At 43.2% G+C, this 22,475-nt stretch overlaps 1 protein-coding gene across 2 annotated transcripts in view; it reads right to left on the bottom strand.

Moving 5' to 3' along the window:
• Positions 1 to 457: 457 nt before the first annotated feature.
• Positions 458 to 22,475, bottom strand: part of PPEF2 (protein phosphatase with EF-hand domain 2) — an 88,987-nt gene continuing 66,969 nt past the window's right edge. For both annotated transcript variants that reach the window (XM_063458685.1, XM_063458684.1), the window contains exons 15-20: positions 21,523 to 21,708; positions 20,336 to 20,478; positions 19,684 to 19,790; positions 18,699 to 18,862; positions 4,524 to 4,611; positions 458 to 1,219 (exon numbers count right to left, since the gene is read on the bottom strand). In XM_063458685.1, coding sequence (XP_063314755.1) covers positions 1,017 to 1,219; positions 4,524 to 4,611; positions 18,699 to 18,862; positions 19,684 to 19,790; positions 20,336 to 20,478; positions 21,523 to 21,708 — 891 coding nt within the window. In that variant the 3' untranslated portion in view covers positions 458 to 1,016. The remainder of the gene's footprint in view (positions 1,220 to 4,523; positions 4,612 to 18,698; positions 18,863 to 19,683; positions 19,791 to 20,335; positions 20,479 to 21,522; positions 21,709 to 22,475) is intronic.

Raw genomic sequence — 22,475 nt, 5'->3', positions numbered from 1 at the left:
ACACAATGAAATATGTTCAGATCAAAGTGCAATAATGCACAACAAATGTCAAAATAAGCAGCCTAAACTTTTAGGCTGCCTATTTTATGCATTTTATGCTTTATGATAAAATACACTTTGCTCATTAGTTCTATTTCTCCTCTTCTGCTGACTGCTAACATTAAAAGGCAGACCATATAACAACGATTGACATGGAGCCAAGAAGGAGCCACTAATTTCAAGAATAGAGCAGGATTGATTTCTATATTTAATTGAATTTCTCAGACCTCACATATATATTGATAAGTAGAGGGGAAAATTAAACATAATATTAAAATCCCTTAAAAGTTCCCCTTTAAGTAAGCATTTGTTAGTTTGCCCTCAATTAAATTAATCTAATACTCAAAGTGGTTGCATATTTTGATCAAAATCTATTCTAGGATCTGCAATTAGATAAATGAAAACATAAAAATTGTATTTTGAAATCTGTACATTTTTTATTTATAATCTGAACTAAAATGATTTTGTACATAGTGTGCACTAAAACACTAAGTTGGCATTTTAACACATTCTTCTGTTAAATAGGAATAACTTGAACACGCTTAAATTTAGCTTTAAGTAGTACTCCGAGAGCTGTGCATATGGCACTCACTGAGTACAGATCACATAAAATATATTTTGGTTAATCTGTCATCATACTGTAGCACCTTTATTTATTTTCTATCTTGCACCATGAGCTGTGTTACAAAGCACTGCTTACATGTACAGTCCTATTACAGAAAAAGCATTATGGCATGTTCAGGTACAAACGTATACATACATTTAAATATACTGGCATTCTGAATACATCTCTACATGTAAATGATTCATTTAACATGTTCATATCCAGGTTTTGGAGTGTCTTTGTCACGGGCAGAAGTTGTTGATCCATTCGACATTACTTGTGCTTTGAGCATTCAGAGTTAATAGTTCATATGCTCTTCACAGTTGCTTTATGTTGGCTTGGAAATACATGGCATGGAATCCTTAGCTGCATTCTAAACGTCTGTTCCTAAACCATCAACATGGGGTTTATCAACTAATCGAAAGGCTTCCAGAAACTCATTAATATCAATATTTCCATCCTTGTTGAAATCGATACTTCGAGCCATGTTACAGATTGCCTCGTCACTGACTTCTATGTTTAAGTGAGAGCTTAGTAGTTTCCAAGTGTGTTTGAATTCCTCAAATGAAATAAGCCCTGAAACATATGTTGACAAATAAATACAAATCTTTATCCACTAAACACATACAAATGAATGAAAAATTAGAACACTATAACACTGATATCTGTCAGGAATCACTGAATAACCCTTCACATGTATATATATTTTTTAAAGAAAACAACATAAGGTATTAAACTTGTCCCCCCCCCCCCCCCCCCGCCCGACACTAGTCTAGCATACCGTCCGAGCATAACCCTGCCATAGCCGGGCGTAATTATTACCAGATATAGGCACAACTCGCCCTACAAGAAAAGTCCTGGTGGCACTACAATGGTGACTAAACACCAGTAATGCTCACTACGATAGCAATACCAACCAGGAAAAAAAACACAAAATTATATGATTGTCCCCAGTAGGGCCTCTGTACTTAGTAATTTTATTTTACTTTACTTCTATTTTACCAGGGAACAATAAAAGCACTCACAATATTTGCGTACCCACGCACAAATGATATCCTCAAACAAGCCTTCTAGCATGTCGCTCTCATGGTAAATGTATGATACTGCATGCCTAGACCAGAATGTACCTTTTAGTCTTCTCTCTATAAAACAAAAAATGTGCCTAGCATATAAAACCACGTGTCTACAATCCCATGTTTCATGATCTGTGTGTAACAACTGTTGTGGTAATGCACACCTGAATGTTATCCTCATGCACGACCTAAATACAGAATTTTTAAAAAAATGGTGGCATTTTAACACTTTCAATGCACTAATTCTACCACCAGTCTTTGTCAACCTTTTGGGTAGTCATTTTTTTGTGTTATTTTTCTCTCACATTGTAGTTTAGGCATGGATTCTCAGTTCCTGTTATGTGTTACTGACAAAGAACACCCAAATATGTGTTCAGCAATATCTCCCGAGTACAACAGTGCCCCCAATGTATAGGTTTTATGGGGTTTTGCAAACTTACAGGGGTCAAATGTAGGGCTTTCCCCTTTTCCATGTTTGCACATTGAAATTTTCCAGATTGATTTGCTGGGCCTATGTTACCTTTGAGACCGTATAGCAGCACAGGAATGAAAATTAACCCCATCATGGCATACCATTTGTAAAAGTAGACAACCCACGGTATTCACAATGGTGTATGTCCAGTCTTTTGTAGTAGCCACTTAGTCACAAACGCTGGCCAAAGTTAGCGTTTTTATTTGTTTTTCATAAAAAAATTATCTTTTTTTCAATTTATATATATATATAAATTTTTAATCTTTTGCACTCCTACTATAAATATCAGATACCTGGTGCCAAGTCACAATAATATACAAATTCCAAAAAAGTACCGGCACTCTTCGATTTTGTTCGTTCGGTTTATTGTTGGTACATCCAAACTAGTCAACGTTTCAGCTCCCGATCAGAGCTTTCATCAGGACACATAAGACCTGATGTGTCCTGATGAAAGCTCTGATCGGGAGCTGAAACGTTGACTATTTTGGATGTACCAACAATAAACCGAACACACAAAACCAAAGAGTGCCGGTAATTTATTGGAATATATATATATATTTTTTTTATATATATATATATATATATATATATATATATATATATATATATACACACACACACACACTCCTTAATGTGTCTCATCATCCCCAAAACTCCTACATGTGTCTCATTCCCCTCGACCCTTGCCCTCCATGTGTCTCATTTTCCCCTATGTGTCTCATTAACCCCCTAGTGTCTCATTTGCTCCCCCCAGACCCTCCATGTGTCTCATTTCCCACACAAGCTGCTCCATGTATCTTTCTCCCCCTCCACTCTTGCCCCTCTATGTGTGTCTCTCCCCCCTCCCCTCCATTTCTCTGTCCCTCCCTTGCATCCCTCCATTTCTCTCTCCCCAACCTTTCCTTGCAGCCCCTCCATTCTCTCCCCCCTTGCAGACCCTTCATTTCTCCCCCCTCCCCTCCATTTCTCTACCCCCTCCTCAATTTCCATTTCTCTCCACTTCCCTGCAGCCCTTGCATTTCTCTACCCCCTTCCCCTGCAGCCCCTCTATTCCCCCCTTCCCCTGCACCCCCTCCATTTCCCCCTTCCCCTGCAGACCCTCCATTTCCCCCTTCCCTTTCAGACCCTCCATTCCCCCTTCCCTTTCAGACCCCCCATTCCCCCTGCCTTCCCCTGCAGACCCTTCATTTCTCCCCCCTTCCCCTGTAAATCCTCCATGTCTCTCCCCTGCCTTCCCCTGCAGACCCTTCATTCCCCCTTCCCCTGCAGATTCTCCATTCTCCCCCTTTCACTGCAGATCCTCCATCCCTGTCCTTCTCCTGCAGAACCTCCATTTCTCTCCCACCCTCCCCTTCCCCTGCAGACCCTCTATTTTTCTCTCCCCCAACTCCCAGTACCTTTTGGCCGTAGTACCCGTCTGAGTCTGACAGGAAGTGCTCTCTTAGTGAGCACTTCCTGTCAGACAGCTCGGCCGCGCTACTCACAGTGCCAGGAGGGGAGCAGCACAGCACATGGCTTCCCTCCTACCGGTTAGACTGCATCCACGGGCCCTGGCTGGTGCTGCAATGCTGGCGGCTCACGGTCGCAGGGGCGGCCAGGCCCCCTAGAGTGACGGGCCTGGTCGCCACTGCGACCCCTGCGACCGTGGTAGTTAAGCCACTGACTGGATGAATACTTGCAGAAACTATTCATGGATATAATTTTTTTATTTATGGGATAATTGCATCTTGATCCAAAGAGAAATCTTACTGCCATTTTGGAGTCAAGTAGGAATGTATTTGTAGTTTGTTGCAAAATTTAAAATTGTTCAAACATGGATTTTTGCATTCTTTTGGATCAAGAGCAAAAAAAATAAAATGTGAGAAAATCTAAACTTGATGGTTTCTTTTCAGTGTATGTAACTAGGTAAATATCATGCCAATTGCTCCCTATTCCCTTTATTTGAAATATAAAGTATCTAATACACGCTTAACAGAATCCACTCATACAGCATGAACATTAATTAATTCTATAGTAATAATTTTATGAACCTTGGGAATATTACCACAGAGAAATAATGAGCTCCTTGCAGAGTCAAGTTATCTGGCCTAAGCATTGTCACCTCTTCCTTACTGTTTCCAGTTAAAAGTCTGCACTTAAAAAAAGTAATTGTTGGGTGCCTGAATTTTCTATTTAATACTGTGAGGAATAGAACCTGCAACTTTGAAAGTTTAATCCAGACTTATATTTAGTGTTTTAACATCCTGAGCAAACACACCAGGCTATCTGAAACCCTTTAAAAATTTTTTTTTTTTTTACAAATGTTATATTCCTGCAAATTACTCTTATAACTTACCAGAGCTATCACTGTCTATTATCCTAAATATTGTCTCCAGATCTGATCTGTTCCTGTAGAGAGCTTCCAGCAAACTTGAATGTAAATTCTGCAAAATAGAGTTTGATAACATTAGCATCATTCTGGTGCCAATTAGCATTTAGTTTCTGCTAAGATAAATCAGTCTTGCCATTTATTAAATGATAAATGGAAATATTACAATATTATAATATTTTAAATCCAATTACATACATAGTGATTTATCTGTGGTATGAACTGTGGAGGCATAAAAAGGAAACAACTAGTAGAAATGTATAGTAAAGTAAGTACAGATGTTCATTTGTGTCTCTACATAGTAATCATGGATAAATCAATACAAAAGCAATGTAGAGGCATAGCAAACAACTCCAAATATTTATCCCTTATTTAGGGATCATGGGGAAGTGAACTTCCTCATTGTGATGTCATCAGCAGAAGGGTGGGATTACGGTGCAGGGTAATTCCCTGTTTTTGTCATATCGCTTTAAAATTGCTTGGAAAAAAATGTGGGTGGACTTTACTTATTGTCTCATAGAAACATAACCCCTACAAGAAGGTGCTTGGAGTGTGCCTTTAAGAATCTACTCTTAATCTAATTAATTAAGTGATACCGGAGAAACTGACGGAAGCCAAGCACAGAGAGATGGACACAGGTTTCTTCAGGAAGGAAGAGATTCTTTATTGGATCACCGATCGGGACTCAGAGGGACTAGCGTCACCAAAATACAGCAAAGTCTGAGTACTGAATACATAGAGTACATTCCTTATATAGCACTGTAGCTCCTCCCACAATTAACTACACCCACACATACCCTTAACCTATTTAATGAATAGAGTCTAAACTCATCCATCCGGTCTAACCACGTGGCTCATCTGATACAAAGGAGAGGGACGCGTAATTCCAGTTCTTACATTCCTGCACCTGGTCAGTACAGTGATGACAGTATCTTAGCTACGTGTAATTAACCAACTGATACTACAAACACATATACATACATATGCCTTGTGGCAATCTTAGCCTGCTAAACTTGTATTTTACTGGAATTACATCACATTCCCCCCTTTGATGCCTCTGATATTTCACAATTACTTGAGGCATCACTTAACCTTGGTTTGCATATACCTCAGGTTACCATGAACCAGACCAGACTTATCTTATGATGTGAATCTTTTAACACTCATCTTCCTGCATTGGTTCTCCTTGATCTAGAGCCTTATACTTATATATCGCCATTATCTGTGCAGCAGCCTTCCTCTCTGCTATACTTCCTATCAGGCTTTGCACAGACCTAACTACTAAGGGTATAAGACACGGTAGGAGTAGACACAACAGTAAAATCAGTAGGACTCCACCTACCACTGCCTTAAGCCCTCCAAACCACTCATACCAGCTACCAAACCAACTACTTGGATTGTACCCTTTCCATACCTGAGTAGGCACATGCGCTAGTTTAACCATATGGCTAGTAAGCTCAGCTATTGCTTGCCCTTCGTCATCTATTTGAAGACAGCAATTACTTAGGTTAAACTTCCCACATACACCTCCCTCTACTGCCAAAAGGTAATCCAAGGCTAATCTATTTTGGTAGACTGCTGTCCTCATCCTGGTGTTATGCTTCGCTAGAAGATTGAGCGCTTGTGATGTCTCATTTGTGATAATCTCAACCACCGCCTGTAATCTTATAATACGGTTGAGCATATAAATAGGGGTTCTATAACCAAAGGTACCATCCTCAGCCCACGTGGCTGGCCCATAGTAATCTATAATACGCTGGGGAGGCCATTCATCATCTTCCCAGGCGCCTATCTCTATGGGTCCCCTTTTCTTCCTATGATTCACATCATACACTTTAACACCTAAAGTCTCACCTGTTTCAATCGGTAACAAGAAGAAGGATGGTTTGAGCATACCCAACACACATGCCCCTTCCCAGTCCTGTGGCAGCTCCGAATAGGCTTTCTTACCACAGATCCAGTACAAATTTGCTGGGGCTCTCCAAATAGATGTGATGGATAGATCAAACCACACATCCTTTAAATTGGCATATCTAGCAAACGGGTTAGATGGTTCTGAGACATTTGAAGCCGACCACCAAGTTGTATTCTTTGTATCATCATCATAAGCTTTTTGCCCTAGACAAGTTAATTCTCCTACAGAAGTATTATACATTATTCCTTTCCTTGCTATGCAAACATAACCTATGATGGAGGTCTTTAATCTCCACTCAGATTTACCTCTAACACTCATATGATAATCGGCTTGTGTAGATATTAATTGGTCAACTGCCTCAGAACCGGACATTACCTCCTTTGCTTCCCAAGGCCATTGGTCTCCCATGTTAGTACCTCCACACACATAGCAGTTGGTAACATTAAGACTACCGGCAATACTTTCAGCTAGGTCAATGAACAGGTTTTTAGCGTTATGGGGGATCTTATTATCTATACTCATCTCTTCATAAAAGGAATGGTATACTTGATGAGTCTGGGAGGATACCGTATCAGTCTCTATTCCTATAAACAATAATGTCCCAGGATCTAAACCCGTCCCGTATATCTGAAACCCAAATAAATTTCCATACTTATCTAAGAACTTGTCGGGGTTATTAATGAGTATATGGACTGGGTTGCATTCCATAGACTTACAATAAGGGCTAGTCGGCAACTTAGTCACTATCATGTCTTTATCTACTGTCTGTCCCCAAGTCGCCCACCCCACACAAGACCAATATGGACAAAAGTTATAGTCTTTATTTGGGCATCTAGGACTCACATATTTATTTTTACTACTGGGACAAATATATTTATCATTAGACCCATACGTCCTCTCCCATCTAAGATCCCCACATACATTCCACGGTTTTCTACCACTTGATATCGCCTTACATGCATCAAATAGCAGAACACCCGAAGAATGTACGGATTCTAACACCGTCTTATTAATTAGGGTCCCCTGAGGATCTCCATTCCTGAGAGTCAACCAAATTGTACGAGGTTGATACTCTGGACTGAAGCACTTAGGTTCTCCTACTCCTAAATGGCACACACTATAGTCTATATTTAGGTATCTACATCTTGATACCTCTCCTTTACATTCGTATTGTGAATGCCAAATTAGGGTTTGGGAAATATGGTTACCTGTTCTCGTAGTCTTAATGCATACCTCACAGCTAGGAGTGTCGGTACCTCTACCTTCCTGAATATAAAAACACATATAAATAAACACAATCAAAAGCACATCTTTCGCCGTCATCCTCAGTCTTCGTCCGTGCGATGGAACCTCAGCTTCCAGGATGTGAGGGCTGCAGGGAATGGAGTTCTGCTCATCTTCACAGGTGTCCCTTCGAGACTTTCCTGGCTTATACACTATGTGATGGTAAGCGGACAGGCTTTATTATGGCCTTCTCACTCACACCTGTAACAATAAAATTTGTAATCCACAATAATTCCTCGTTACTCCGACTGAGTAGTGCGTTTTAACCGGATCTTGCAGGGATTCTCTGGATCTGCTGTAACTTGCCAAGAATCGACTGCTGCTGGTTTAACCCTGGAGTGATGTATCCACGGAGTCACTTCTGCTACTTTTATTGCTGTAGGGGTAGACAAAAGAACAACATAAGGACCTCTCCACTTGGGCCCTAACGGTACATTATTCCACTCTTTAATCCACACTTGATCTCCTGGATGATAACTATGAACAGGGGGATAAATATTCACAGGTAATCTATCTTGTACCCATTTCTGTACCTCCTCCATAGTCTTACCCAACTCTACAACCTGCTGCCGGGTAATTCCTTCTCCCAACTGACTCAAGTCCCCCCTTAAGTTACCAAGTACGGGAGGTGGTCGCCCATACATGATTTCAAAAGGAGAGAGGCCCATCCTTCTGGTAGGGGTACTGCGGATTCGCAATAAGGCTATAGGTAAGAGAACGTTCCACTTAAGTTGGGTTTCCTGACACATTTTAGCCAACTGGTTCTTTATAGTTCTATTCATTCTCTCTACCTTACCAGAACTCTGGGGTCTATATGCAGTATGAAGCCTCCACTTTATACCAAGCATATGAGTCAGTTGTTGTAGGCACTGGTGAACAAAAGCTGGACCATTGTCCGATCCTATAGAACAGGGTAGTCCATATCGGGGTATTATTTCTCGTAGCAGGAATCTCACAACTTCTCCTGCTTTCTCTGTACGAGTAGGACATGCTTCTACCCAGCCTGAATAGGTGCACACAATTACCAGCAGGTAACGATGTCCACCCGATTTAGGCATCACTGTAAAGTCTATTTGTAGATCGGACATGGGGAGTCCCCCCATAAACTGAACTCCTGGTGGCTTTACTGGTCCTTGTCTTGCATTATTCTTAGCACACGTTACACATCTGCGTACAATGGCCTGAGTCAAGTTGGACAATCTTGGTATGTAGAAATGTTTTCTAAGAGATTCTTCAGTACTGTCTCTCCCAGAATGTGTCCCGTTGTGATAATTTTGGACAATTTCTACCGCTAGCGATGCTGGTATAACTATTCTTCCATCTTCTAGCTGATACCACTTGTTCTCCAGATACTTTCCCGGTTCAGTCTTTAACCACTCCTCTTCTTGAGCTGTATAAACTGGAGTCCATTGGGACAGTGGAGTTGGTATAAGAGCAGCTATATGCCCTACATACTCCTGTCTTCCTGATTCAGCAGCACGCTTAGCTGCACTATCTGCCATCCGATTTCCCTTGGTTACATCACCATCTCCTCTCAGATGCGCTCGACAATGTATGATACCGACTTCTTTCGGCTCCCACACTGCTTCCAATAGTTGTAGGATTTCAGCTGCGTACTTGATTTCTTTGCCTTCTGAATTCAGTAGTCCTCTTTCTTTATACAAAGCTCCGTGGGCATGAGTGGTTAAAAACGCATACTTAGAGTCCGTATAGATATTTACTCTTAAACCTTCAGCCAATTGTAACGCTCGTGTTAGTGCTATTAATTCTGCCTTTTGTGCTGATGTTCCTTTCGCCAGTGGCCGAGCTTCTATCACCTTGTCTATTGTTGTCACTGCATATCCTGCATAGCGGATCCCTTCTTTCACATAACTACTGCCGTCGGTGTAATATTGAACATCGGGGTTCTGGATGGGAAAATCACGAAGATCTGGTCTACTTGAGAATACTTCATCCATTACTTCCAAACAATCATGTTGACTTTCAGTAGGTTGTGGCAAAAGGGTAGCTGGATTTAAGGTGTTTACAGTCTCTAAATGCACTCTTGGGTTTTCACACAACATTGCTTGATACTTGGTCATACGGCTGTTACTAAACCAATGATTTCCTTTGTAATCCAACAACGTCTGTACTGCATGTGGGACTCGTACATAAAGTTCTTGACCCAGAGTGAGTTTATCGGCTTCAGCTACTAGCAGGGCGGCTGCAGCTACGGCTCTTAGACAAGGTGGAAGTCCGCTGGCCACTGCATCCAGTTGCTTAGACATGTAGGCAACAGGTCTTTGCCATGATCCCAAGTACTGTGTCAATACTCCCACAGCCATTCTTCTTTGCTCGTGTACATATAAGTAGAATGGTCGTGTGTGATCAGGTAGACCTAATGCTGGGGCACTCATCAAAGCCTTCTTCACATCTTCAAATGCCGTTTGCTGTTCTTGGGTCCATAGGAAGGGGTCGTGCTCTGTACCTTTGATAGCTGCGTACAGAGGTTTTGCCAGTATCGCATAGCTGGGAATCCATATCCTACAGAAGCCTGCTGCCCCCAAGAATTCTCGCACTTGTCTTCTATTCTTGGGTATTGGTATTTGGCAGACAGCCTCTTTTCTCTCTGGCCCCATAATTCTTTGACCTTCAGAGATATGGAATCCTAGATACTTGACAGTTGGCAAACACAACTGAGCCTTCTTTCTAGACACCTTGTATCCTGCCTTCCAGAGAATGTGTAGTAGATCGTGCGTTGCTTGCTGACAGATTTCTTTTGTAACTGCTGCTATCAACAAGTCATCTACATATTGTAACAATACACACTCTCCTGGGATGGACTCGAAATCCAATAGATCTTGACTTAGGGCTGAACCAAATAGGGTAGGTGAATTTTTAAACCCTTGGGGCAGTCTTGTCCAAGTCATTTGGCGTTTTGAGCCCGTTACAGCGTTCTCCCATTGGAAAGCGAAAATACATTGACTTTCTGCGGCAATTCGGAGGCAAAAGAAGGCATCTTTGAGGTCTAAAACTGTGAAGTAAGTAGCCCCGCCCGGAATTAAAGCAAGCAGGTTATATGGATTGGGTACAACTGGATGTATGCTAACAACCGCATCATTGACTGCTCTTAAGTCCTGCACAGGTCGATACTCATCTGTGCCGGGCTTTTGAACAGGCAGCAATGGGGTGTTCCAGGGGGAAGTACAGAATTTTAGGATACCATACCGTATGAACTTATCCAGATAGGATTGGATGTTCTTCTTAGCCTTCTGCGGAATGTGATATTGTCTTAGGCTCACTGGATAAACCCCATGTTTCAGTTCAATTTTTATTGGTGGAATATTGCGGGCCAGTCCTGGTGGGTTGTTCTCTGCCCAAACTCCTGGTATGTTAAACAATGTCTCATCACTCCTAGGGTTTTGGCTAGTCAACACTGTATAAAGTCGCCACTCTTCTTCCTTTGGTACGGATAAAGTCATAATACCTGAAGGTCCATTAAACTTTAAAGATGTTGTTCCATCTGGTAGGAACGTAATCTGCGCTTGTAATTTTGATAGCATATCACGTCCCAGCAATTGGACTGGACATTCAGGCATATAAAGGAATTGGTGTTTTACTACGTGGCCTCCCAATGTACAGAGTCGACTTTTAAGAACCGGTTTTTCAGCACTTCTTCCAGTTGCTCCTATCACAGTAATAGTCCTTCCAGATGGAGGAGCAACTAGATTAGTCACCACTGAATGTTCAGCACCAGTGTCGATCATGAACGCACTCCTTTTCCCCCCTATTGATACATCGACCATAGGCTCCGCTCGACCAAGGGGGATGGAGCCCGGTCGGTATCAATAGTCCTCCATGACCGTGTCAGCCAATCCTACAAAGTCCCTACCTTCTCTATCGCGAGACCTTTGCGCTGCTGGAATATACCTGTCTTCCCTAACACTTCCTCTGTTCCCATTACTCCCTCTATAACCATTACTCCCTCCGGGACCTCCTCTACCTCTCGCTCTGCCTCTAAAGTTTCCGTAGCCTGCCCTGGGTTGGTCTCTCTCGTACTGCTCTCTTTGCGGACATTCGTTCCTCCAATGCCCTTCTTCCTTGCAATACGCACACTGATCCCTACTCAAAGGCTCCCTACTCCATCTATTATTGCCTCTATCTGGGCCCCGTTTATCTACGCCTGCGATCGCTACCGCTAGCATATCAGCCTTTTTACGCATCTTGCGCTCCTCCTCTTTCTTGCTTTCTGTTTCCCTGTTCATATAGACCTTATTTGCTACCTCCATTAGTTGGGTGATGGACATACCTGCAAACCCTTCTAACTTTTGTAGCTTGCGCTTAATATCTCCGTATGCTTGGCTGACAAAGGCGGAGTTAACCATTCGGGAATTGTCTGCGTCTTCCGGATTAAAGGGGGTATACAAGCGGTATGCCTCCAATAATCGGTCATAAAAGACACTGGGCGCTTCATCGCTTTTCTGGATCACCTCAACTGTCTTCGACATGTTAATGGCTTTCTTTCCTCCGGCTTTCATGCCAGCAATTATAGCGTCTCTATAGGCTCTGAGTTGAACCATATCAGCACCATTTACGTTCCAATCGGGATCGGTGTTGGGATAGTGTGTCGCGGCCCATGCTGCTGGATTGGCTTGGTTCAAAGCACGGGCTCTATCCTCTAATGCTTTAATGGCTGCTTGATTTATTCTTGTCCTTTCCTCATTGTTAAATAAAGTCATTAGTAACTGCTGGCAATCAGCCCATGTCGGATTATGCGTCTGTACTATTGAGGTGAACAGATCAGTCATAGCTTGTGGTTTCTCAGTATACGAGGAATTATGGGTCTTCCAGTTTAAAAGATCGGTTGTGGTAAATGGGACATATACGAAGACTGGGTCAGCGTGTGCCATTTGACCTGCGGCATCGATATAAGCTGACCCGGGATTCAGACGAAGAGGCATCTGATAGTGCTTTAATTGTTGGGCACCAGTCAACTGTCGGGTTTGGATGGGGCTACGTAGAGAGGCGTCAGTCATGGGTTCCGGTCGGGGAGAGATAGGGTATGGGGATGTGGGAGGTCGGTTTTGGGAAAAGGTCGTAAATAAAACACTTCGAGCCGAGCTAGATGAAGCTTGACCGGAAGTCTGAAGTGGCGCCAAATCAGGATATTCGTTTCTAATGGGGGTGGATTCTGGTTCCGGAAGGGGAGATTTAGTACGAGGGGGGGTGGATCCTGTACTGGAGGAGGAAGCGGAAGTGGATGAGGGTAATGAGGGGAGGGGTGCAGGACTTCCTGCGTTTGCGTCACTTCTTCTTAACGGAAAGTAAGGGGGCGGCAAAGGGATCTCGGACTCAGGGGGCGTGTCCAAAATGGGCCTAACACCAGTCCTAGTGGACGAGCAAGTCCTAGCTACCATGAGGCGACACTGCTCCTCGTGGCATGTCTGGAGCCATTTTGGCGAGTCATTTACGGCCTGTCTCCAACAGTCAATATAAGGAAACTGGCCGTAAAGTTCAGGCCTACCCGATACAGCCACGTGTAAGCGCTGTACCAGAGTTGGATCCAAACTGCCACGTGGCGGCCATGCCGCAACCAAAGTAGGCCACTCCCTAGTACACAAAGTGACCAAACGTACAGGAGACATCTTTACCCCAAAATCACAAACTTTGAATCCCTTTTTTAAAATTCTTAACCATACATCCTAAGGGATCCGGAATCGTTGACTGCGACGCACCCATACTTAACAATGGAACGTCGTCGACAACGAATACTATACACGCGTACTATTCAACAGTCACACCCGTTTCCTCTGGCAACAGCACCACGTGGTACGGTTACCAAGTGAAACGTACACAATAACAATAAACACTCAGGGAATTCCCGTACACACACAGCTGTTACACCAGTCACTATATAATCAATATTATGCCCTTTGGCGTAACTATACAGTCACCCACGCTATAATTCTCTATATACGAATTACCCGTCTATAACACACCCCAGTAACATCGTCTTTTACAAATAGCGGTTACAGTACGGTTAGCATAGGTCAAAGCACAAGTTAAGGTCACAATACAATTATTAGTGGTTATGGTGTTAAACATGCAATGGACGACAATGATTAGTACTTATTATATAATGTCAGTAAATATACAGGGTTATGGTACCGTGCACTATAATACAGCAACACACTATTAACACTCTCGCTAGACGGCTGAGCTCGCGCTATCTAACAAGATATACACTTTACTAAAACAATCGTTAACACATTTACAATTCCCAACTAAACTATTGGCCAGTACCTTGAATGGACTACCTAAAACTATATACACCCGTTTTGGTTAGCCACACTGCCCAATCACCACATATACATAGCGAGCTAGAGAACCGAATTTACACAGGCGCCTCTTAGTCGCACTATACAACGAGCTAGAGATCCGAATTTACACAGGCGCCTCTTAGTCGTACTATCAAAAGTCTAGTGGGTTCCAAATTTACACGCCTTCCCACTTAGCCCAGATAGGATGAGAACTAGCGAACCGAATTTACACAGGCGCCGCTTAGTCTCCCGGTCCCTCCGACCTAGCGAACGTAATATACACCCTAGAACGCTAGTCTAGACAAGACACCGGTGTCCGGCTAGGGCTATTTACACCAGGACCCCGCCTGACTAACCAAATCAAACGGTCTGACTAAAGAGCGTTCGATCGAGCGGTGCGCCTTCGCTCCTTCCCTCCGACAGAGGGGGCAGATACAGATTCAAAAACCCCTTTGGGCCTACCGCACAATCGGTATACCCCTAGCGGGTCCTGCCGTCTAAAACAGCAGTTATCTTACCTCCTCGTTCCTGAACCTGAGTTCACACTCATCGACGGGGACACCCCAGCACTTCTCACGTAGAGGCCGATGATCTCCTGGACAACAGACCAGTGGCGCCGAGACGAAGGGAGGTCCACGCAGAAGTTCAGGGGTGCAGCCGTAGAGAACGTGGGCAAAGATAGACCGTCTCACGCCTCTGCCTCTCAGCTACCGTTGAACGATGAGCTTCCCGGCCAATGCACCAAATGATACCGGAGAAACTGACGGAAGCCAAGCACAGAGAGATGGACACAGGTTTCTTCAGGAAGGAAGAGATTCTTTATTGGATCACCGATCGGGACTCAGAGGGACTAGCGTCACCAAAATACAGCAAAGTCTGAGTACTGAATACATAGAGTACATTCCTTATATAGCACTGTAGCTCCTCCCACAATTAACTACACCCACACATACCCTTAACCTATTTAATGAATAGAGTCTAAACTCATCCATCCGGTCTAACCACGTGGCTCATCTGATACAAAGGAGAGGGACGCGTAATTCCAGTTCTTACATTCCTGCACCTGGTCAGTACAGTGATGACAGTATCTTAGCTACGTGTAATTAACCAACTGATACTACAAACACATATACATACATATGCCTTGTGGCAATCTTAGCCTGCTAAACTTGTATTTTACTGGAATTACATCACAAAGTTATTGATTAACATAAGCCTGTCTACAAAGGGTTAAGTTCAAAACCCTAAAAACATTTTACATGTTTTACAAGATATAAATAATTTGATGTTAATAGGGTATTTGCTTCCATAATAATTTTCAAAGTCAAGTCTGTCTGTCACTGTCGTATGGTCGAACTAAATCTTACAGGAAAAGGCAAATCCCACAGACACAGGCCACAGACACAGGTTCTAAATAGATGTATCACCGGGCCTTAGAGTGGCAGGACTTAATGTTAATAGAGACAATGTCAGAATTAGCCAAGGTCAGTATTATAGAAATGTGGAAAAACAAAATAACAAGCTGGCTCAGTGTGAAGGAATACCCCATCACTTGGTTCGGCACATTTAGTTTTATGATGAATAATCGTTTATTTGTCCGTACCCTCCTGGTTCGGTTCCCAAACAAGGAACACCCCAGAACCTCATTAGAAAGTGGAACACTAAGTATTTAGTATGAAAACCGCAACGGACACCGAAAAATAAGCCTATAACCCAAGCATTTAGGGGAATATAACCACCAACAACCGCGACCCACCATGTGCAGGGGGCACCGGATCCGAGGCGAGGCTTGCTCTCAGAGTTTTAGTCCCTCGGAGGAGAGGTCCTCGCTGCTCTAAGCGGGACCTTACCCGGCGGTGAGTGGAGTGGACGGCCGCTGCTCCACTATCCTGTCTAAAGGGGTCCAGCAGGCACACAGAACCTTGGCGGACCCGGCCCTGTTTCCCCCCCTCTCTGGACCGGTGGGGGTAATCACGGTCCACAACCTGCAGCCACACTTACCCACCAATGCACAACTAAGGCCCGGAGACTTCACGGCCTAAGGCCTGCATCCAAGATGGCGGAGGCTAAATGCGCGGGAACCGAAAACTGCGCTCTCCCCCCGCACACATCTTGCACGGGGCAGTCCGCCTGGTATAAGCTGGTTCGACCCATAAAGCCACATGAAACACGCAAGACATGCAGAGCCTCAACACGACACTCACCTCCTGAGCCCCCGCGGTCTCTGCTTCCCACAAGCTCGAAGTGCGGGGGGTTGACTGTGCAGATCAGGCTGAGCTCATGCGACGACCTCAACAGCTCCCAAGCCAGCTGAAAAATCCACCACGAAGGAGCTCTGCCTAGCCCCTGTGGGGCACCGTCTGAAAGGTGACCGGGACTGCAGCTCTGATATGGTGCCTGTACAACAAGCTATCTACGCGACCCAACAATCACGGGGGCTCAGCGCTGCTGGCATCCGCAGTGCACCTGAACCACAACCGGGACAGCAGGTCTCAACCCCTCGGCCGGCCCAGGTTCTCCCACGGGCTGGGGGCCAGACAGGTACCGTACCCAGGTTTGGAAGGCAGCCTCTTACCTGGGTCCCCCGGCCTCAAGACAGATCTAAACACAAGGCGACACAACTCTGAGACACTAGCCCTTTATGAACTATCTGTGGGCACTGTAAGATTGCCAACCCCCTGAGCAGGCTGAGTGGGTATTGTGAACTGCACACAGGCACTAGGTTTGAGTACCCTTTGGATTTAGCAGGCTCACTGCCTCCCGAACTACCCCACCTGTCTCGGGTTAAAACCAACTGCAGAGGGCTTCATACAGTCAGTCTTTGTAATCTGACACCACTATCAAGCTTGTGTTGCCATCTTAAACATACGCTGAATCTACGAAAAATAGTGCTGTTAGCTATTGCTATACAAATGATTAATATATGTTGTATTACTAGCCAGTACTTTCTTTTGTGGCAACACAGGCCTGTTTTGTAACTCGCAGATACACTGTTAAATTATATCTATAATTGAAAATGTGATACGCAGGGCATCTTAACATAATTTGCAAGCGCATTATAATCGTCTAACTTGCTGATAATAACCACGTCATGTATAACTGCCTCTCTTTAACTCTTGGGCACAATCATTAGACGTGCTAGCATTGCTTGTTTTCCACCTGAATAGTTAAGCATCTATTATTTTATTTTATTTTGTTTTATTTAATCTTACTCCGACAATACAGCTGTTTAGTCAAGCTTCCTAAAAATATAGAAAAATGTGCGAATTGTCATGCCACTGTTTAACTACTGTACATCTTGAAATACGCTGTTGTGGCGTCTGTTGATATCCTGTAACCACCTGCACAGCAAAAATAAAGAATAAAAAAAAAAAAAGAAAACCGCAATGGAAACAATTAATAGAATGCTCCACTGGGTGGCCACCATTTCGTGAAACCGAACACACTTGATTCGACAAAATGGATGGTGGCCATTTTGTCTTCTGAACGCAGGCAGCGGGACTTATTCGTGGAGTGCCTGGAACTGATTACGGCCAGGCATTCCTGCGATCGCCGGTGAAAATAGACCTGCTGCCCGTTCAAGTTCCCGACCACCCATACGAACGGCGTTCGGGAGATATAAACTACCGAATGAGGGAAACATTCTACACTTGAAATCTTTTGTATAAACTATGTGGTTTTCGTACACGAATGGAGATCGGTCCTTGCCACGTTTTCCCTGGAACTATTGTGGGCTTCGACCTCAGGGCAGGCCGGTCAAAACTTTCCCGAAATGGCAATTCAAAACTACCAAACCGATCTGAGTGATTTTTGGATATGATGGTCACTCAGATCAGGGCTATCTGGGGATGTGACTTTTGAGAGGTTTCCATGGATTTTGTGGGTACTTTTGGGGTGTTTGAAAATTGTTATGTGTTTCTGTATCTGGAGATAATTGAGTTTGTACAGGTCCTGGCTCAAGGAAAGGTCAATTTCAGAATATCAAGGGAGACTTACTATAAACACTAACATTTATCAAGGCTGAAACCATGATAGGGCACTGAATAAGGGCCCAAATTAGAATTATATAGGCTAACAATAGTTTTGAATAGTCCACGTCATCTCTGCGACTCCATAATAATTAATAAAGAGGTAACCTGGATGACGTGATCACTTTAAGGGCAGGTGTGACGTCACAACATTTGAATCAATACAAGAAGCACCATTCAAGCAATTCAGGCAGTGTCTAGGATTATACAGGGAACAAAACAGTTGTGTGAATTTAGGCCTGCGCACACCAGGAAAGGGAGGAGCTTTGGCCAGGCCAAATGGCAAGTATATAATGTTTCCCTGATCAGGTCGCGTGGCAGCATGGAACATTCAGTCCAACCTGAGAAGTGAAGCAGCTTGACTGCACGAAGCGTTCGGCTAACGTGGCCCGATGAGTGGAGCAGTGTGGGGCACCTGGAGCAGGTAAGTTCATGACAGTCCACACAAGGATTCAGCTTTTGGATATCCCTTTAAAGCTAAAAAGTATATACTTTTTTTATTACAATGTTACTGCTATATGACATCCCTGACATTTGTCTTTATCCTATATTAAATATTTATAAGTATAGATAAAATATGGCAATCTAAACTTGATTTTCGGACTCAAACTAGTACCTCTCGAGTTGGCTGACATGCATAGAGTTCATCAAACCATTCTCTGTATCTCAGTAGCCCTTCTGGAGAACTACGGATTAGCTGCGGCCTTAACATTCTCCATGGGAGACCCAGTTTCAAAACAGATTCCAGAGCTGTTGCCCAGTCATTCAATGTTATGTATCCTGTAATTAAACCACATTGATTCATTGAAACTTGTATACTAGCACAGTGGTAGTTAACAGGTAGACTAACTAGCAATTATAAATCTACAACTCCCATGATGCTCTGCAAGCAAGTCCTGTATTAAAGTGGGACCAGCCAAAGAGCATAGAAATATATGCAGTTGCGTCTCCAGCATTCATACTTATGGGGGGCACATAAGGGGCCAGGGACAAAAGTAGGGGGGGGGGGCAGTTAAAAAATATTACCAAAATTGAGTGCGCTTGAACTGAAAACAAAATAATTCTACAGGTAACAAAAAAACAAAACACACAATATAGTGCAGACAATCTGGATACTGTAATATACAGTAGGGGGTAATGGGGAGAACTCAAATGGCTCTGGGTTTGAAAAGCTCCACTGGAGAGGGAAGTAACCCCCACAGTGCTGACAGGATCTGGATGGTATGCTCCCAGTAAGCTGATGATTCTATGCACTACATGACAGAGAGAGGCAGAAACCCCTAATTGAATAGTATCTTCTCAATTTATTGTAAAAAAAAAAAAAAAGGTTAAAAACTCTTACTTTGCAATTGGTGGGTATGCCAGTAAAAACTACCCACATACAAGCTTGTAAGGACAGAGTAAAATGGCTTCAACCATTCAATACTGTCACTTCCGGGTTCACCAGTCTCAAACACTATATCTCATCCGGGTCCACCTCTCCTGTGACGTCACACATGACGTGTTTCGCCCACCTACCTGGGCTTCTTCTTCTGACCAATTGCAAAGTAAGAGTTTTTAACCTTTTTTTACAATAAAAAACAACCGATGACTTTCCTTACCACTTCGTTTTCGGTCATAAAGCTTGAAGGCGTTAATGAGATCTGACTTATGCGCAAACAGTTTTTCTCTCAATGCTCTTAGAGCAGACTCCTCCACCGTGCTTACTCTAGAAAATGAAGATACATAAGAATCAGGTATAGCATTGTAGAGTTAAAAATGAGGCTTCCTTGTTCACTCTAGTTGGTGTGAGTAACAATATTAGACAAATCCAACATTAGATGTTTATTAACACAGTTTGACTACAGTACATTGTTTTGTCAGATGGAAATGCAAGTAAAGTAAAGTTGGAGATCCATATTGCTGGTGTGTCTGAGTGTGTAACAGAGCTTCTCAGCAATAATACAGTAACTTGTCTTTACAATGTGACCGTCTTTGTCCATTTCAAATGTTGGGAGTTATGTATTACCCAACAATTATGAAATCAATAAAAACTATGAAACTCCACTGGTATATATGCAAAGCAAGATAAACCTTTTCACTGCAGATGTGTTATCAGGACAGTCATAATATGAAGGATTTTTCTTAAGTTTTGTCAGGATTGAGCCGGCAAGACAACAGAAATGCTACGAAACACATGTGACACGGGTGGATTACTCATTATGCATAGTCAGATATTCAATGAACAGGAATCTTGTAATCAACAAAACTTACCTCTGTCTCATAGTCAGAGTATTTGTGGTCTTATTTGCTTGGTATTGTACAAAGTGTGGGACAAGATCAGGCCCCAGTTTGACGTAGGCTCCTTTGTTACTTCCTATTTCATAATAATTTGAAGCAGAAAATATAGTCAATACCTATAAAAAAAAAGGGGGAAAAGGGCAATTGGAAAATGGCAGCACAAACAGCCAATCAGCAAGGTAGGTGACCACTGGCTAAAAATCTAATGTATAAAGTTTGGAGACATTTTCTGGTTATTAATTATTAAAATATTAGAGCAGGGAAAAACTCACATGATGTAAATATTGGGATTGCAGTGTGATTAGGGGTCAAGATATGGTTCCAGCATTGGTAAAACGCAAGACCTACTGATAGTTTACACTAGAGAATAAGAGAAGTTGAGGACAGAAGCAGAATGTTTTTATTAACGTGATTGATACACCCAAATAAGAATGTGGCAACCTGTGCTGGATGATGTGTTATTTCATCTATCTTCATTTTTTAAAATCACCATTCAGTAGATATATTCACAATAAAAACTTGTATGCATTTCATTTTGCATTTTTTTCATTGGAGTTATTTCTAACAACAGCTTGCAAAACCTGCAGGTGTTATCTGCTGCCTTGGCAAGCATTGTCCTTCTAACCCTGCCCAGCCTTTCTATGGCTATCCAATCACAGACTTCCCAATTCAGCTCAATGAGAAGTCTTTGCAAGGCAGGTATTCTGGGTAATTGCTGCCTCTTGTGTTTAGCTCCACTGAGCAAACCAAACCAGGAAGTAACAGGACCTATAGTATGAATGGCAGCCAGTGGGTGCAACGAGGTTAATTTATAAAGTGAAATTTGTTATTGAAATCTGTACTTTTTGTAAATTAAGACAAGAGGAGACACTCTTTATACATAAAGCACTTAAGCAAGCTGAAGTGTTTGAGGAGTCTTGAGTATCCCTTTAAGGTGCTTCTCTAAATGGATCTTCAACAATATTTACAAGTCTTGTATTTCCTCAATAGGAGTGACAACAGTGTAGAATGCTAAAGAGATAGATAAATAATAACAATAATATACAGTTTGAACTTATTTGGCTCCATTCTGTGCCTTGAGTTTTGTGGTATTTTTATAGACTGAGTAAACTTTCAATAACGCAGTTATAATAATGTTATAATATTGCCATAGGCCTTACCTTTCCATTGTGGCAGAATTCATAGCCTTCTTGCTTACATTCATGGGAGCGAATTAGCATCTGCAACCCATGCTTTCTAAGGAATTTTTCTGTCACATCAGGACCAAAATAGCATCCACCTCCACGAACGGAGTTTGATTTACAGCCATCTTGTGGCATGGGATCACTCCAAAGAATATCTACAATCTTTACAATATTGAAAAGTAGAATCAACTGGAGTATATTTTCATCTGACGCATTTTACGGTAACAAAATAGCAAGAGAACAGTCAGATTTTAGAACTGTAATGTTACTATTTTCACTGTTTCATGTACATTTGGGTCAAGGTTATTCATGGAGCTATACAGGGGAGGACTGACCGGTCGGGCACTTCGGACATGGTCCGAGGGCCCGGCCGGGAGGGGGGCCCGCCATCAGGGGGCCCGGCCGCCCCTTTAAATGCTGCAGCCGCCTGAGCGCTCTCCTAAGAGCGCTCAGGCGGCTGCAGCTTCTCACCTCCCCTGTAGCATGGCCGGGCAGCTTTCCGGTCCGCGGTGCCCGGCCGGAGTGATAGGAAGGTGCACACTGAGTGTGTGCACCTTCCTATCACTCCGGCCGCGGACCGGTATTCCTGGTGGTCGCAGTGGTGAGAGTGAACTCTAGCCCAATAAACACACTGCCCCCACACACCATACACATTCACACACTGCCCCCTATACACACACACACACTGCCCCCACACAGACCATACACATTTACACACATTGCCTCACACACACACACATACACTGCCCACCCATACACACACAGCCCCCCATACTAACATTGCCACACACATACACAGCCCCCTCGTACACACATTTCCCCACACACCCTACACATTCACACACTACACCCCCTCACACACACTGAACCTTTCACACACACACTGCACCCCTTACACATTGCACCACTGCTCCTATACCCTACTACAG

Source organism: Pelobates fuscus, chromosome 6, assembly GCF_036172605.1.
Source record: "Pelobates fuscus isolate aPelFus1 chromosome 6, aPelFus1.pri, whole genome shotgun sequence".
NCBI classification, from domain to species: Eukaryota; Metazoa; Chordata; class Amphibia; order Anura; family Pelobatidae; genus Pelobates; species Pelobates fuscus.
The sequence above is the reverse complement of the archived record's forward strand: the minus strand, read 5'-3'. Positions and strand labels throughout refer to the sequence as shown.